At 40.5% G+C, this 18864-nt stretch overlaps 1 protein-coding gene across 2 annotated transcripts in view; it reads right to left on the bottom strand.

Moving 5' to 3' along the window:
- Window positions 1-234: 234 nt before the first annotated feature.
- LOC140740788 (beta,beta-carotene 15,15'-dioxygenase-like) overlaps window positions 235-18864 on the bottom strand; it is a 32825-nt gene continuing 14195 nt past the window's right edge. For both annotated transcript variants that reach the window (XM_073070302.1, XM_073070301.1), the window contains 7 exons: window positions 18582-18729; window positions 11110-11324; window positions 8929-9195; window positions 6502-6607; window positions 4775-4869; window positions 4295-4406; window positions 235-2352 (listed from right to left, as the gene is read on the bottom strand). In XM_073070302.1, the coding sequence (XP_072926403.1) occupies window positions 2183-2352; window positions 4295-4406; window positions 4775-4869; window positions 6502-6607; window positions 8929-9195; window positions 11110-11324; window positions 18582-18729 (1113 nt within the window). In that variant the 3' untranslated portion in view covers window positions 235-2182. The remainder of the gene's footprint in view (window positions 2353-4294; window positions 4407-4774; window positions 4870-6501; window positions 6608-8928; window positions 9196-11109; window positions 11325-18581; window positions 18730-18864) is intronic.

The following is an 18864-nucleotide window of genomic DNA, read 5'->3' as shown; positions in this document are numbered from 1 at the left end:
CAGAGAAACTGCTTTGTTTACCAGAAGCAAATATTAATAGCATGCGCTTTAGATATGTAAATAAATAATATAATTTACTGTTAATTTGCTGCAGACATTTTAAAATTTATAAAATCAGAATCAGGTTTATAATCAGTGGCATGTGTCGTGAAATTTGTTAACTTAACAGCAGCAGTTCAATGCATTACATAATATAGAAGAAGAGAAAAATAATAATAAATTCTGATTCTGAAGTACATCATATACACATTCTTTATTGAAAATTTTACTGTGGTAAGTGTCTTCTGACTACATTAAGTGGATACTGTATGCCTGCAATAGATTTAGTAATTTATTTAACTAAATGTGACAAACTTGTTCAATTATAACAAACAATATAATGTCAGTTACATTGATAAAATCTGGTTTAATGAACTGGGGGACAGCTACATGGCTAAGACAGCAGAACAGACATCACAATCAATTATTTAAGTTTCTATCCAGTGTTTGTTATTCATCAAAATCTTCCATCGGACTGAAGCAGCAGATTCCTGATGCAAAACCTAGTGTATCACAGATATTTCACACATTGCGTCAACAACAGGCCAACACATCTCCGTCTTTGCTTTATTATTCTAAATGCAACTTCAGCAATGCACACCGTATATCTGTGTATCTGAATGGAATTACACTGCTCTTGACATATGCTTTTGCAAATGCTATGACATTGAACAAGTTTCTCAGGAGCCACCCTTGCTGGGGCTCTCTACGATCTTCGGTAAGAATTTCAACAGCTCTATTATAAATCTCACAATGAGCCTCATCATTAGTTTGGCAATTGAATTACACAAAAATGTAGCACCTGCAAGGAGATAAATCATTGCCAACAGGAGGAAACCTGTACATGCTGGAAATCCAAAGCAACACAGATAAATTGCTGGAGGAAGTCAGCAGGCCAGGCGGTTTCTATGGAAAAAAAGAGTACAGTCGATGTTTTGGGCTGAGACCCTTCATCAGGACTGGAAAAGAAGCTGAGAAGTCAGAGTAAGAAGGTGGGGAGGGAAGAAGTACAAGGTGGTAGGTGATAGGTGAAACTGGGAGGGGGGTGAAGTAAAGAGCTGGGAAGTTGATTGGTGAAACAGATGAAGGGCTGGAGAAGAGGGAATCTGATAGGAGAGGGTAGAAGATCATGTTAGAAAGGGAAGGGGGAGGAGGACCAGAGGCATGTAATGAGCAGTTAAGGAGATAAGATGAGAGAGGGAAACAGAAATGGGGAATGGTGAAGAAGAGGGTGGGTAATTACTGGAAGTTCGAGAAATCGATGTTCATGCCAACAGGTTGGAGGCTACCCAGCCAGAATATAAGGTGTTTTCCTCCAACCTGAGCATAGTCTCATCGCAGCAGTAGAGGAGACCATTGGCCTATTTTGTTTGCTATGAATTTTCATGACTTCAGAATCATTTTTATTTCTGGATGTTATCCTGTGATGCAATTTTTTGTAACTTTGTTTCTTCCTTTAATAAATAATCATCTCCAAATTGTTGCAGCTTCATTTTCCAGTTAAACAAGCTCTGCTTGTTCAATAATTGGAATTGAATATGATTCCAATTATTTTTAAAGCATTAATTATATTCACATTATGTATTTCAGAAATATAATTTCAAAACAATTATATTTTTCTCTTGCTATGAACTGAAGATGTCAGTGACGGTTTAACCCAACAAGTTCACATCAAAGTCTTAGATAAAATATTTTATAATAGATTTCTATACTGTATATTTTCTAGCAATAAATTGCACCTGCAAAATAATGTGGCATTTTATAATCTGTAATCTTAAACTATCTTTCTTAGCAAGTATTGATCTATTTAAATATACTATTTCACTGTCAATCAATAATTGTGAATCTATTTTGTGTGTTGAATTTTGTTTTTTTAAAAATCTTTTACCCAGCTGATAGTGTTGTCATTGTATTTTGGCCACAAAATAACTTGATTGAGGATGAATTAACTAAAACACTTCTCATGACATAAAGGTCTGAATCTAAGTTCATCTCTAGTTATTCACAGGAAGTCATTCCAAGCAAGATGTGAGAGCTTTCTGCTCTTTATTTTCTGTCCAATAGCTAATGTTATTTTAGTCAAAAGGCGGTGAGAGTTCCATGGAACAGGCATTCGCTGTTCTCCTTCACAAACAATATATTTTTAATTTTGTGTACTTAGCTCCTTTTCAGGAATAAATATGCCATGAAGATCCAGATGTAGATCAGCACTAACGGAAGCACGGCCCACTTCTTTGAAAGTTTTTGCATCAAGCACAAGTAAAAATGAAGATTTCTTGGCATCAGTAGATACAATTGAAGACAACAGAACACCTAAAAATGTACACAAATACAAGCTTAAGGCATGTTTAATAACCTCATAAAAATCCAAAGATGTAGAAGCCATGCAGTATTAATGGGGCCTGATGTACAACCAGACCAGAGTAATCTACTACTACTCTACTGCTTAAAGTTGACCCTAAATCTGAATTCACTGTATATTTCAGAAAAGTGAAGTAAATTGCTTCACATCCAAATACACATGTATTGTCAACAGGTCGAAACATTGATCTAGAATTTTACCAACATGACCAGCTTACTAATTATATATTGGGCAAAAGTGAGAAAGTAGTTCAGATTTGCCAATTATTACTCCCGTTTTTTCAAAAAGTAGAGCATGATAAATATTCTGCTGTTTCACAGTCCCACTTTTGTTTCTATATGGACTGCAGGAATCTACACATACCTAGAGTATGCCTTGATACATTGACCTTTATCTATAAATCTTCTCTCATACAGTTTAGAGCATTACAGAACTCCCCAGCCAGTAAAACAGACAAGGCCTCAGCATATTAGAGATATTACCTCGGGGAGTGGGGGGTGGGTGTGTGTGTCTACACACACACCTAATACTTTTACATTGTACTCTAAGTGGCTAGCAAGGGGACAAGTCTTGGAGTAACACTTGTGGGTAGGTTAGAGAGAAATTGGAATATTTTGTCAAAGGGGTGAGACTGTTGGGAATTGGCTGCATACTGGGGAGGGGGCAGCAGACTGGGGTTACAGGGGGGAGTTTGTAACTATTTCAGTTGCCTGCAGGTCTCTTGATTTGCTGCTCTTCCAAGAGTGCACAGAAAACAATTAATAACTAGCCCCCGAACCATCTGGCACAAGAAGAACTCATGACAGGAAGGGCATGATAGAGCTTCATGGTAAACGTGATTTTTCAGGGAAGCAATTACAAACGGGACTTACTCCAGGTTTACAACATTTTCAGTTTCATGCTGATAAAAAGAACAGTTCTATGGATTCCTGCTATAACTAAATGTTCCTTTAACTATCTTTCCGGGGGGGGGGGGGGGGGCAGCTTCAGTTCCCCACGTTGCTCAGATAATCAGGTGAAACAATGAGAAATGAAACAATTAGAAAATATCAAATCAATAACATCAGCCACCCAACTGAATTTATGGAATGAGACTTTTGCATTGGATGTGAGACTAGAGGTCCACAATGACCATCTTGGAGATCAGAAAAATTTTCATGTTAGAGCCTACTTAAGTGTGATTTTTGTTGTGTGATTCAATTGATTTTTTATGGTCTGGGGAGCAACTGCATATAAGTAGGTAAGCCCTATTGGGATGGTGGTGGGGCCCAAGAATAGAGGCTGGAAATGGTCCAGAGAATTGTGTGGCTCAAAAAAAAAATCGCTAGAACCAATTTTGAGAGAGTAGTTCGTTGGATGCCAGAGAATGCATTACCTATTTCTTTGTGAAAGCTGCCCTGAGCTTCCACAGCAGGTACAACAACCTACAGTATGTGAGTGATTCAGCAAGTTCCTATCTGTTTCTGGTTCTAAGCTTACTTTTAAAATTAGTGATAACTGATTTTGAAAGTACAAATCCCCAGTATGTTTTAGAAGTTGCTGTCCAAGTTTTCAAGTGAAGGATGGGTGCTCCACTGTTGAAAGGCACTTATGATGGACAGTACAGTTCTGTCTGACAAAGAAATAGCCTGGTATCTGTTTAAAATGTAGTTTTCAATTCTAATTTTTGACCTCTGGGCTTTTTACTCTGCTTTTTTTTTCAAATAAGATTCAGGTATAGTGTTTATATTTTGAAAATGCAGCTGCATTCATTCTCCTCTATTTTGCCTACTTCTACATAATTGTGATTGTGGTTTTCTGAATTCTCCGCTAAGCACCCCTTTTATTTTCCTCTCTAACCCCACCCTCGTGTACTTGTTTTGACTGTTCTCATTTTGAGTAAGGAACACTTACCATCATCTTCCTCTTTAGCATCTGGAGCTTGGACAAATACTGGCTCTGCAGGCCAGCAATCTGCTTCCTCCCACTCCAGGAAATTCCTGGTCTGAATGTCACATTTACTTATCTTGGAAAGAAATGAGTTTTAGTCAGTATGCAGTGGGATTGCAAGGAGGGTCCATTTCCATTTATAAAGCACTGCTGCAAAAATTAAACTGCAGTAATACTGGAAGGAAAATTGAGGCCACAACTCCAGCCGACACGGGAGGAATCTCCTGGACAAACTCCGCAGCAGTACACATACTGCATATTATCTGACAGCTGAAACTGACATACAGAATGCTGAGTTCCTCCACCGTGTTGTACGTGTTACTCTGGATTTCAGCATTTGCAGAATCTCTTGTTACAGAATAAGAGTTTGATCCCAAAGTGAAAGCAAACACCCTTGAAATGCAGCATTACAAATAAAAACATAATATAAATGTGAACACCTACCTTTGTTGGAATTGGCTTCCACTGAACTCTGGATGCATAAATGTACCTGTACTTCTTACCATTGTAATCGTAATTTATTCGTGGAAGCTCTATACCTGGAAAAACAACGTTGTATGTAGTGCATTCATTTCCATTATTATATATCTACTTGGAACACTACAGCATAGAAACATGCCCTTTGGCCCATCTGGTCCATTCCAAACTATAGTCCCTTCGACCGATACCTGAACCACAGCACTTCAGACCACCCCTCCACCCCCATCCAAGTTTCTCTTAAATGTTGAAATTGAATCCACATCCACCATTTCCACTGGCAGCTCATTCCACACTCTCACCACCTCCTGCGTGAAGAAGTTTCCCAGCATTCCCCTTAATTTTACCCTTCACCTTTAACCCATGACCTCTAGTACTAGTATCACTGAACCTTTAGATCCAAATTTTCTGAATGAATTTAACACAACAGTAATTTTGAATTTATATCCGAACTACCATCTTCATTTTATGTTTAACATTGTAATTTATCTTTTTATGGATATTTACATTTAGAGGAATAACAGATTTATGCCACCTTTGCTGCAGCATACCTTTAATTAAATACCAACTTATTTTCTATCAGTGTACCTTTCCTTAGAACCCTACATCCCTTCAACTTAGTTTGGCTAACATCAAATATGCCCTAGGGCCTGAGCTGAGAACAAACTTACAATGTCTTCTCACACCTCAAACTTCCCAAGTCTTTGAAAGACAGCAAATAATAGCCATACTGTCGAGCAAGGGTTCCCAACCTGGGGTCCATGGACCCCTTGCTTAATGGTATTGGCCCATGGCATAAAAAAAGTTGGGAACCCCTGCTCTAGAGCCTATTGCATTTGCATGAGCATATTAAACCAAACTACACTCATTAATCTACAGAGCAGCACAGTGGTGCAGCTAATAGAGTTGCTCATTTGTAGTTCCTGCAAACCAGGTTAAAAACTGACATCCGTTGCTGCCACTGTGGAGTTTGCATGTGACTATGTAGGTGTCCTGTAACATCTCTGATCTTCTCTCAAATATATGCAAGTTGGTTGGTATTCTGGATTTGTTTTGAACAGGAAGATGCGTTTATGAACCAATATTCACTGTGCACTTCACGAGGCCCTACTTTACCCTGCCTCAGTTCTTCTGCTGGCTGCACCACTGTGACGGCCATATTGAACTGCTCAACCTGTCCCCATGTTCGGTTCTCGCAAACTTAAGGTTCATGTATACTTCAATGACAATGCCCAAAATGGGACTCTCTCATTGATCAGACCTGCGCTCACTGACTTTGACTGGCTGGTATTAATTTCATCCTTTCATCTTTCTTCAGTTCTCTAAACTCTTGTAGTCCCACGACCTTCAAAGATAGTTCTTGTCTATCCAGTGCCAGCCCCTTTTGCATTGCCAGATTTAATTGCTCCATCATTTGAGCTGCCAAGGCTCTTGCTCTTGAATTCAGCCTCCTGGCCTGAACACACTCCTCCGTAGTTGCTGCCTGACTTACTGAGTTCCTGCAGCATTTTGTGTGTGTTGCTCAAGATTTCCTGCCATTAATATTCCATTCAGTATAAGTCTTTGTTTTCCTAAGTCCTTGTCTTCTTTTAAAGAAACACTCTGTGACCAAGCTTTTCAGTACTTGTACTGATATTTCATGTGGTTCACACTATTGTCAAATATGCAACCTTCTTACACTATTGTATTATTACCTTCAAATAAAACTTCAGGTGTGCAGTACACATGTTCATCTTGCTCCTTCAGTGCCTGTGCTGTGGTGCCATGAAGTCTGACAATGTTCGTGCCGATCTCGGTGTTCTAATAAAACAATAAGTAATTACAGTAGGTAAACTGTACATCTTCTCTCCGTAGACACCTAGATCTATGGTGTAGCAGTTCATTCTACAATAATATTCCACACAATAGTCTAACAAGCAACATCAACAAGCCTACTTAATGTCTGCAAATGGACAATTTCCAAGATTGGATCACAGGACTTCAGTTACAGACCTTCTCTTTCTGACAGGATTGTCAGTCTAGTCTTCTAACACCGATATTGCCGAAACTGACCAACTCCAGGGAAGATCAATTTGACATCTTCACTTGCACGTGGAGCAGCACCATCTCCTCCTAACCATTTATTTCTGTGATCTGGATGACTTTACCAATAAAATCTCAGGGCAGCATTTGTGCAACTTCAAGATTTTTGTTTCATGTAAGGTGGTTTTATAATGCGTCACCACAATTTTTCAAAATAAAGATTAATATAATTATTGACAGTATCTGTGGAAAAGGAGATTTCATTTCCATTTTCAGAATTCTGTAGCATTCAAATGAAACCCTGCAGATGTTTATTTAGTATTTTGCATATCTATGCATGTTTTCAATTAGATAATAATTATGCACAGAATGAAGTTATAAGAATGCATCGCATAAAATATCTCCTGCCTTATCCCTGTTTGCTCCTAGTAAAGCCCAAAGCAATAATGTAAATGTCCACCCAGCATGATATTTTTTTCCAAGTTAGGGGAATTATTTGTTAAGCATTCTGGGCAGATGCAACTCCAATTCTTATTAAGTATATAAATGATAACTACTTTGCTTCTGAAAAAGGATTTATTTAAGAAGAGTGTGCTGTAAGCCTAGCGGGCACAATTGTTCATTGTCCCATTTGGAGTTTCTTTAACTTTGCATTTCACTGAAATATACTCCATTGAAATCTTGAACAGATGATGAGAATTTTTATTGATTCACCATTTTAGGGTGTCACTGACAAGGTCAGCACTTATTGCCCATCTCTAATTGCCACTCGAGAAGGTCATTGTGACAAATAAGTGGCTTGCCAGTCCATTTGAGACGGCATTTTAAGAGTCAACTATATCTGGGTGAGTCTACGATCACATGCAGGCCAAACCAAACAAGGATGGTAGATTTTCTCTCCTAAAAGACAATAATGAAACTGATTTGTTTATGACAATCCACTGATTTCTGTGGTTACTACAGCCAGAACTACTGGCAGTTGTTGCAATCTGGAGCAGCACAGTACAGGAGAACCGGGTTCAATTCCTGTCACTGCCTGAAAGGAGTTTGAACGTTCTCCCCTTCATGGCATGGGTTTCCTCCAGGTGCTCTGGTTTCCTCTCACAGTCCAAAGAACTACTGGTTGGTAGATTAATTGGTCATTGTAAATTATCCCTTGATTAGGCTCAGATTAAATTGGGAGATTGCTGGGTGACGTGGCTGGAAGGGCAATTAATATCACCTCCCTGAACAAGAAGGCACAACAATGCCTCCACTTCCTAAGAAGGTTGGGATAAGCAAGACTCCTACCCCCCATCTTAACTGTGTTTTACAGGAGCACCACTGAGAGCGTCCTGACAAGAGGCATCTCCATCTGGTATGGGAGCAGTCAAGCATCGGACCTGAAGTCCCTACAAAGGACTGTGAGAACTCCTGAGAGGATTATAGGGGTCTCCCTACCATCCCTCTGGGACATTTATCAGGTGTTGCAATTGTAGGGCCCTTGGTATCATTAAGGATCCCACCCATCCATCCAGCACCCTCTTTGACTTTCTACCATCAGGCGGGAGACCATGATGCTTAGAAGCAAGAACGGTTAGGATGAGAAATAGTTTCTTCCCCCAGGGCATTAGGCTTCTGAACTCCCTGCCACATGGTATTCGAAGTGTCCCTGGTTAACCTGTTCCGTACCTCACAATATTTAATATTAATGCACTTTAGTTTGTTATTTATGTGTGATTTATCTGTAGATTTTATCCCTACTTTCATAAGTAGTCGTGTGTTATGTGTTTTACACCCTGATTCAAAGAAACGTTGTCTCGTTTCTATGTACATTCGAGACGTATGTAGTTAAATGACAATAAGACTCCGCGCTGTATCTCAATAAGTAAATAAATTGCAGATTGTCAAACAAATTCAAATCCCTTGGCTGCCTTCAGAGGGATTTGAACTCAGACGCCCAGATCGTTAGTCCAAGTTTTCGACAGAAACAATTTAACTGCTATGTTACCACCGTAAGAAACACAATCTTTAATTATGTGATTGAAATCCATGCATTTCAAAAAGACAGACATTCTCTACCATGATGTATTATTGCAGAAATATAGATTAAACCTAACCTTGTCAATGTCCAAGGGAATTACAAATCTTCTGCACTGTGGCAGTGTGAAGCTTTTGCCTTTCTTTTTAAATTCATTATCATCCAACTTTATGTTTGCTAAGTAGAACATTTCATACAAACTGTTGTCTTCATATGCAATGATGTCAATAAGCACGTGGTTGTTCTCTTCATAGGCATTGACATGATGATAGACCACCAATGCATCAGTGTAGAACTTCATGGGCAGAGCCTTCTTTGTTTTTCTGTCTATGATATGAATATAGGTCTGAAAATCATAAATTGATATTGGAATGAACTTAACAACTAGAAAACTTTCCACGATTGACAAATAATGTCAAAAATTCGTAAGGTTTCCAATTTGAACCATATTGAAAATTAAGCTGCAAGTCTAGAGCAACATAACTGATTGATTGTCAATAAAAAAATGGATGGCACTCCAATATGGCCAAAATTGTCTGCTTTGATACATGGTAAAAAAAACTCTTATCTTAAAGGGATCATTTCATGGATGTCTATCAAGCTGATCCTGGTATGCACTGAGTTAAAATTAAAAGTTAGCCAAGTAAGTGGCTACCAAGGTATATGCCTGGTGAAGCCAGCTGCAGGGGATCACAGAGGGGCTTAGATCTGAAACATAGCCGAGACATCCAGACTTCTTTTTATTTTTGTTATTAATCACCTCTCTCAAAAGGAAGTTATCAAAGGTATGTGAGCAGCTTTTGTGGCTTGTAGCCCACACACCTGCCACTGAGCCGTTACCCCTTACTGCAGCAACTCAAATTACCTCTCGGGGTGGCACAGTAACCTGGTGCCTAGCACAATGCTTTACACCTCCAGCGAACTGGGTTCAATTCCCACCGCCGCCTGTAAGGAGTTGGCACGTTCTCCCCGTGACCACGTGGGTTTCCTCCGGGTGCTCCGGTTTTCTCCCACAGTCCAAGGATGTACCAGTTGGTAGATTAATTGGGCATTGGAAAATTGTCCAGTGATTAAGCTTGGGGGATTGCTGGGTGGCGTGGCTCGAAAGGCCTGAAAGGCTTATTCCACACTATATGCCAATAATACATAAATAAATAAATACATTTGTAAATCCTTCCTTCACTCAAATAATTACACCAAATTTTGCACCAATATCAATGTGTTTAATTAGCATCTTTGCCTCCAAAGCCAAGGGTTATGGGTTCAAGTCCCACCCTAGATACTGGATCACGATCAGTAACAATACTGAGGAATTGCTATGGTTGGAGAAGACATCTTTCCAATGAAATGGTTAAACCACTGCCCTTTCTGCTCTCTCAACTGGAATTAAAAGATACCCCAACAATATCTGGAAAAAAAATGCTGTGTTCTCCCTGACGTTCTAACCAACATTTATCCTTTGGTCACAAAAAACAAATCAGGCATCACAAAATTGCTGTGTCTCGGAGTAACAAACAAAATATTGGAGGAAGTTAATGGATCAGGCAGCATCTGAAGAGGGAAATGAATAGTCAATGTTTTGGGTCAAGGTGCTTCGGGTGGCATAATAACACAGTGGTTAGCGTAACACTGATACTGTGCTGGCAACACGGGTACAATCCTGCTGCTGCCTGTAAGGAGTTTCTACCTTCTTCCCGTGACTGTGCGGGCTTCTTTCGGGAACTCCAGTTTCCACCCACGTAGCAAAGACATGCAGGTTGGTAGGTTAATGGATCACACAGGCGTAATTGGGCAGCAAGGGCTCATTGAGATAGAAGGGCTTGTTACCATGTTGTATTTCTAAATAAATATGGATGAGTGTTGGCTATGCAGTCGTAACATTAAATCAGTGACTGAATTGAAGAGGAACATGTTTACTTACAAAATACTTCGACACATCCTTTCTTTGTGAATGATGCTACAAAATTATTTAATACCACCTCTTTTTCATTTATCTCTTCACTATGTAATGTCCATTGACGCATTTCCATCCTAGATACATGTGCCATAGTATGTAGTAGATTAAAGTCAACTTAAGAACCTGAAGTCTCTCTGCTTGCCTGGGGGAAAGGACTCTGCTGTGTTTGACCCTTGTGTAAAAATTCAACATGCAGACACAAACAGAATGCAGAATGCATCCATTGAAAGGCCATCAGATACTAAATCCGTAACTTAACCACTATGTTACCAGACATGATTAAGGACACAATGACAATCCTACCTTCTCCTTTGGGTACCAAACCAGGCAGCTGGCCCAGTTTACTCCTTTGAAGTAGGCTGTAGCCATTTTGAGTATATCCAGTTTAAATGGCTGCTCTAAGAAGATGAAGTAGTTTTCAGTCATACCAAAGCTGTGGTAGTAACTGGGGCTGAGAAGCGAGCGACAAGGAATGGAGCAGAATATTTCACAGTTTTTAAAGCATGCATTCTTGTCATCTGTGTGATTCAAGAGGAGTGAAACACCAGTTACACAATTGCTGTCTTTAAAAAAGGCTAGTATTGCACTTTCAAATTATATAAATATATGCAGAAAATATCCAAGGTACAAATTACTTCTTAAGTGTTGGTAGTTTTATTTCTCTTGTTCAGATGCTATAATGTTGCAGCTGGGCAGATTTTGAGGTGGCTATTGAAGAGCTGAGTCAGTTTGGTTGGTGACGAGAAAACCGCAGAGATCTGGAGGTTTTCGGGTTTGATATGTGCTAAGGTCACTGCTCACATCTGGGGTAATATTACAGGTGTGTGTGTGTGTGTGTGTGTGTGTGTGTGTGTGTGTGTGTGTGTGTGTGTGTGTGTGTGTGTGTGTGTGTGTGTGTGTGTGTGTGTGTGTGTGTGTGTGTGTGTGTGTGTGTGTGTGTAAGTAAAATAGTCCACTAGCCTCTTGACCACCTGCCATTGATCACCACCCAGGCTTGGAGAGACAGAGCCCACAGAAAGACAAATTGACAAAGGGTAGGATTCTATACAGAGTTTAGGTCCAGACTGTATTGGCGAAGTATCAAAAATGATAAAGGAGAGCAAACAGATGGGCTGAAAAACATCAGCAAGTTTACTTTTATTACGTATTTATTGTTTCGTTGCTGAAGTACTAGTAAGGCACCAATATTAAACTCCGCTTTTGCTCATATTATTGTTTCCTACTTCTGCTGAAGATTTTAGCTTGTAGAGTAACGTTATTGGGGAAAAATACATATAATTCACAACTACCAACATTGAGTTGGGGTTTTGCTTTAAGAGGCTGGTCTGATGTGATGAAGTTATTATGTAAAAAGTTTTTTAGTGCACTTTCATTATGTAGGTTTTTAAGTTTAATTAAATGTACAATGGGTTTTGTTAAACATAAAACGCCTCACTTCTATTTTATTTGTGGAAGCCTACATTGGTGACCCCGATGCTCTAGGACGATTCCAGAAGCTATTGACTATGTCGGCCAAGGCAGGTGCTTTGAAACTGCTGGAGTTTTGGAAGCAAAATGCCATCGTTTGGTTTGTACAGCAGGGGTCCAGTTTGCTCTGCGAGAAATCTCTGCAGACAACACCAAATTCTACTATGTGGTAGCGTCGCTCAGAAATCCCACAGCAGTGAGAGTGGTGAGTCTGCTTGAACACAAACCTGAATACGATAAATACAGATCACTAAAAACTTTTACAAACTTTTGGACTATTAGAGTCTGAACGCGCCAAACAGTTGTTCTCCTTACCCAGTCTCAGCAATGATAATACAGCACATGCCGCCTCTCCTGGGAAATCACTATCCTGGTTTTATTTTTAAAGAACTTTCATGCAGCACATGCCTGAACAAGTTCACATATTGCTTGCTAATGCACCCCTGATGCACTATAGGGAGCTTGCTAAGATGGCTGATAGTCCAAGCCAGCCTTTCCTGACCACTTTGCCCTGGAAGAACCATTGAAATAATTTTCAGGTCTAATAAAAATTATTACTGTAGATGTCGGATTATAAGCCGCTACTTTTTTCCCACATTTTGAACAGCTTTGAACACTGCGGCCTTTACTACGGTGCGGCTAATGCATGATTTTTTTTCATGCCACCAAAAACATTTTGCCTCGTAACAGTAGACCAATAAAATTGATGAGTAGTTCACAGAGGTCCAATGAAATTGTACGATAAATCAAGCGCACTTTCACAATTAAATTATTGTAAATCAGTCATTTGTACTCACCCTCATCAACATGGAAAACACTCGAAGAAAAGCATTGTGCTGCCTTTATGGCAGTTATTTAGTTTATAATATTTTCGCTTAGTAATTCATTTGTTAGTATTTTCTATTTAAAGTTAGAAGTGTTTTAACTATATTTGTTTTCTGTACTACATCCCGGGATGCTATGACGTCACATCCGATTTCGCCGCGTCTTGTGGGAAATACCGGTTTGCGATAAACGGGAAGGTGGGGGGGAGCACATTACCCGATCGAAAACGCTGCTTTTAAGTTAAAGGCGATCAATAACTTTTCCTGGTAGGCTGCAGTATATATATTTTTTACCAGTCGTTAGGAGATATTGGAATGTTGTTCAGTAAAAAAGTATACGCAACGTAATTTGTGTGTTACCGATACGTATGTATATTTAAAAGTAGCCGCGTTACAGGCACGGTTCGAAAAAAAGCATTTGCAATATGTATTTGTTTATGTTACCATATGGATTTAATTAAAAGTTAAAAAATCCTCACGTGTAATATCTTTCTGTGTAAATATCTCATATTACAACGTGGGACACCTGCGGCCTAAAATCCGGTGCGGCTTGTACAAGTACAAAATTGATTTTCTTTCTAAAATTAGAGCCAGCGGCTTTTAATCAGGTGCGCTCTGTAGTGCGAAATCTACGGTATATCTATAGCTCATGGTATGTTAGCATGATCAGTGATTTGTAGATATAATAATCCAAAAATAATTGTCAATGCTCTTTTGAGTAGAGAATGACAGACATACTTTATTGATCCCAAGGGAAACTGGGTTTTGTTACAGTCGCACCAAACAAGAATAGTGTAGAAATATAGCAATATAAACCATAAATAATTAAATAATGATAGGTAAATTATTGTAAGTGGAAATAAGTCCAGGACCAGCCTATTGGCTCAGGGTGTCTGACACTCCAAGGGAGGAGTTGTAAAGTTTGATGGCCACAGGCAGGAATGACTTCCTATGACGCTCAGTGTTGCATCTCGGTGGAATGAGTCTCTGGCTGAATTTACTCCTGTGCCTAACCAGTACATTATGGAGTGGATGGGAGACATTGTCCAAGATGGCATGCAACTTGGACAGCATCCTCTTTTCAGACACCACCGTCAGAGAGTCCAGTTCCACCCCCACAACAGCACTGGTCTTACGAATGAATTTTTAGCTTAACTTTCTTGAAATTAACTTCTTTCTTTTCCTCTTTTCCTTTCATAAATTTTAAGAACTCGTCAGGCAAACATAATAAGTTTCTCTTTTCTTGGTTGAACTTGAGTTAAGCACACATGGATTTCACCTTCAACTGAAATGAAGCGATTTCTATCCTTGCTCTTGATGCTTGTTAAGCAAGTAAAAACTTGCTCACACATGTAAAAAGTTGAAAACTGCAGCAAAATGTTCATTGCTTTCCTGTGAATGGCAGGACACTCTTCTTTCACAGAAATCCAGAACTTGTCCAGGGTCAGTCAATAAATCTCATCTTGAGTATACGATCAGAGTGCAGCTCACAACATTCTTCCTCTTCTCTCAAAGACAAGCTCTCAGGCTGAGCAGAAGATTCTGAGAAAGGGTCCCTCACCCAGTCATACACTTATGTTGAAAGGGATGAAAAATACTGTTCAATCTCATTCTACACTTCTTCCAGGTGGTTTTCAAAAAGACTTGATATTCTCTGATATTCTTCCTCTCTCTCGAACCCAAGCAGCGTGGAAACATTTTGAGATTTCCTTTTGCAATTTTTTTATATATAAAGATTCAGTATTCTTTAAAATCCAATACTCTTGTCATTTGAAGTCAAAACATTTTCTCCAGGGCCTTACAGAGGCTTGTTCAACTGGTTCATATGATGAAAAATGTCTGTTAAGTAGGCTGGTTTCTTCAGCAATTCTTCACCGTCAAAGGACTCAGCAAAATTTGGCCTACTATTTTCTTGAAAGTGCTCCTGCAATTCACCTTTGAACTCAGACGCCCTGTTAAGAACTCTACCTCTGCTAAGCCACCGGATTTCTGTATGTAGCAGGAGACTGGTGTGCTCTTTATCCAGGTTTTCACATAGTTTTTTAAATTCTTAAGTGAACTGGTCTTAAAGCTACTAAATAACTTGCTTCCTGAACACTTTTATTGACAATGACTTTATTTCCAAAAGCTTTAATGTTTGTTTTGAGATTCCAATATTCATTTAAAATAATCAGCACTTTTATGTGTCATAAAGATGTGATTTGTAGTTAAGTGTCTTTTCAATTTTGCTGGAGCCATTACTACATCTGTAAGTTGCTTGCCACAGACTAGGCACAATGGAATGGGACAACTTGGATCACCAGTCCATGTAAAACCCATTGATAAGTAGCTTTCATTGTAAGGACAGACTTTTTTATGTTAGTTGTTGCACTAGTTCAGTGCACGATCAGTGTGCAGCAACATGACTCAGAAGACTAATTCTTCATCATTAACCTTATCAGAATTGTCTGTGGGCCTCGACCTAAAATCTCCTCTTCCATCCTCTTCAAAAATCACCACATTGGACGTCTTTAGAATGAAAATTTCCCTCCAATTTGCTACTACACCGGTAGTTTGTTTACTCGCATAAGTCGGCCAGCGGCATGTAAGGGGAAGTTGGGGGAGGTAATTCAGGAAGGAGAAGCTGACATCACAGGCCAAGTTGGCCAAGCCCATTCAATGCTCAGAAAACACACTTCACACTCCTCATCAGCCTACCATCCTCCCCTCCGTGCAATACAGCGCTCACCAATTATCAGCCTACCGTCCTCCTACCCCCCCCCCCGCCCTACACAGCGCTCACCAATTATCAATGGCTTCCCCTGTCTCGCATCAAAAACTGAGAATGGACTCAACCAAATGAACATGGTCTACCTGCGCACTGCCACACCGGGCTGAGGTTGCCGATGGGGGCTACTCGGTCACTGCCCACCACCGCGAGCACTAGCATCGCGCATTATGCCAAATTCAAAAAACCATGTTTGTTTTTGTTTTAATCACTATCTATTGCAGAACCCTTAGTGTCTTCTCACGGAACTCTAGTGGTTGCGGAACAGACGGTGCCGGGCTTCGGTAGGAACGCGAGGAAGTGCCAACAGCCAAGCAGCTTCGACAGTGCCAGCGCATCAGGATATCAGAGGTTTGTGAACCATGGGTTCCAGCTGCCAGGGTCGTCTGCTGTTCACTACGGACACCCTTTCCGGACGATGTTTCCTGCAAGATACGGGTGCTCAAGTGAGTGTGCTGCCAGCATCGTCTATTGATGAGAAGGCAAAGAGTGGTGAAACCTTGCTGGAGGCTGCCCACAGCAGCAAGATCGAGATTTACAGGACACGATAGGTGACGCTCTGCTTCAGTAGGCGACGTTACACATGGGACTTCGTCCTGGCTAAAATGGCTAGACCTCTGCTTGGTGCAGATTTCCTGTGAGTCCACGGACTGTTAGTTGATCTTAAGAACTGCTGGCTTGTGGATGTCAAGGACTTTGGGTCGTTACCTTGTTCCCCCAGTAAGTTCCCCACAATGACTCTGTTAAGTGCATGCACCACCGCATGTGAGTTTATTCAACTGCTGGGCGAATTCTTAGACCTCACCAAGCCCACGCTCTCCACTACAGTCGCAAACATAGGGTCAAGCACCACATTTCCACAGCTGGCCTGCCAGTCCATGGCCCAGTGCTTAGACTAGACCCAGAAAAGCTGGCAACTGCGGAGGCTGAGTTTGCCATTATGGGTTAAGACTTGGCATTGTGCACCAGTCGAATGGCCCCACCGTGCCCGCAAACTGGAGACAGGCTGTTTTCAGCTCTATACACGGCCTCTTGCGGTTGCACTAAAGTTCGTTTGGCACGGCCTCATAAAGGACGTGTGTGATTGAGCAGCAGCTTGTATGGAGTGCCGGTGGGCAAAAATTAACCGTCATGTTCAGGTGCCACTGGTATCTTTTGGGGTCCTTGAGCAACAGTTTGACCATGTCAGCATGGACCTTGTTTGTCCTCTTCCCACCCCCCTCCTACGGTTTCATGCACCTTCTTACCATGGTGGATCGTACCACCAGGTGGCCAGAGGTCGTTAGGATATATCACACCGTGGTGTATCACTCACAGTCCAATGGCCAACGTGAGTGGTTTCACCACTTCTTAAAGGCTACTCGAGTGCTTCCCTGACCGATGGTATTGGAGTGATCAGCTCCCATGGGTTCTGCTGGGGCTCAGAACTGCTCCATAAGAGGACCTGTAGTCGTCCATGGCTGAATTGGTATAAGGGCAGCCAATACAAGTTTCAGGTCAATTCATTATTGATTCCAGACTGCCTGGTCGGCCTCTCAACACTGTTTCACTCTCCTCAGTAAATTCAATCCCTTTTCACCTATTCCTACCTCTCATCGTTGAGTACACAGCACCCTTGGATCCTCGTAGACCTACATTCCACCTTGTTTGTTCTCATCCACTATGATGCACACCGACATCCCCTAGGCCCCTTACAATGGCCCATTCCACGCTTTAGAACGGGGAGAAAAAGCCTTTTATCAGCTGTTAGAGGGGTAAACCTTAACGTATTTCGGTAGATCATCTTCCGGAGGTATTGAGCATGTCGGTCAATGCAGTTGCTTTGAAACTGCCGGAATTTCTTGTGGAAAACTACAAGGTGACCTCTTGAGCTGAGTGCCCACAACTCATTCCACCCTACACTGCATTGCAACCAATGAATTGGCACTGGCATTGCAATTAATGATGTTGACTCACCTGTAGTAAGTCTCTCAATGGGAAAACCTTTGGATTCAGTTAATTGCAGTGCATATATGAATTTAGATGGTAAATATTTTCGTGACTTCTGTTATTAGCATTAGTATTTTTACAATCTGGTGCTTATATAGTAACTAGGAGTGTTGAATTGAGAAGCAAAAAGTTCAATAAAAGAACGGCAAGATGCAAACTAAACTAGAATGATTCCACATCTGACCTCCAGTTTGACCTGCTACAGGAAAGTGAAATGCACCAAGCCTGATTCTCTTGCTCTGGTTTGCATTGAAAAGTATGAGGGAAGGGAGTAGGGCAGGGGGCAAATGGAATAACGAGGCATCCCAGAGCCCCCCAACTTATCAGTTTCACTTTAACTTCCACAGAAGTTAATAGAAACCCAGGCGAGAAAGGAAAAATATTTCGAAGTCCATCAAACACATCACACAAAACCATCTAAACAGACACTGAAAACACTAATTCAGATTTTTTGAGGATCACAAACTGTGTTTATGGAACTACCAGGTTGCAATGAAAGCAGAGGATGCTGTAAATACTCAGCAAGTCTGGCAGTATCTGCAGAAAAAGAAACGGAGCGTATTTCAGGTTGAAAATTCTTTGTCTGATACTTTTTAAAAAGACATATTTAGATCTCTAACATGAAACATTAACTCTTGTTTCTCTCTCCATGGATGCTGCTTGCCCCTAGTTTCTGGTATTTTCTGTATTTTTTTTCATATTTCCAGTGTATTTTGGTTTTCACTTACCTGGCTTTATAGTCGGTACTTTCACAATCAGGTACTTTGTTTTGCCTTTCTCTGCAATAGATGTGCCAATATTGTAGGAGTTTCCATTTCCATCATAATGCGGATGAGATGTTGCCAAGTTGAGTGGGACATAATTTGCATAGTCAACCTATTGAAGTATGCATAAATAGTGAAACGTTACCCTTTACATTGAACATCCAGAATCATTTATTTCTTCGTTATTATTCTCCTGAAAATCATTGATTGACCAAAACTCAATTGAATAAATGTTGAAAAGAACAGA

This window comes from Hemitrygon akajei, chromosome 17, assembly GCF_048418815.1.
Source record: "Hemitrygon akajei chromosome 17, sHemAka1.3, whole genome shotgun sequence".
Taxonomy (NCBI): domain Eukaryota; kingdom Metazoa; phylum Chordata; class Chondrichthyes; order Myliobatiformes; family Dasyatidae; genus Hemitrygon; species Hemitrygon akajei.
This window is presented reverse-complemented; position numbering and strand designations above follow the sequence as displayed.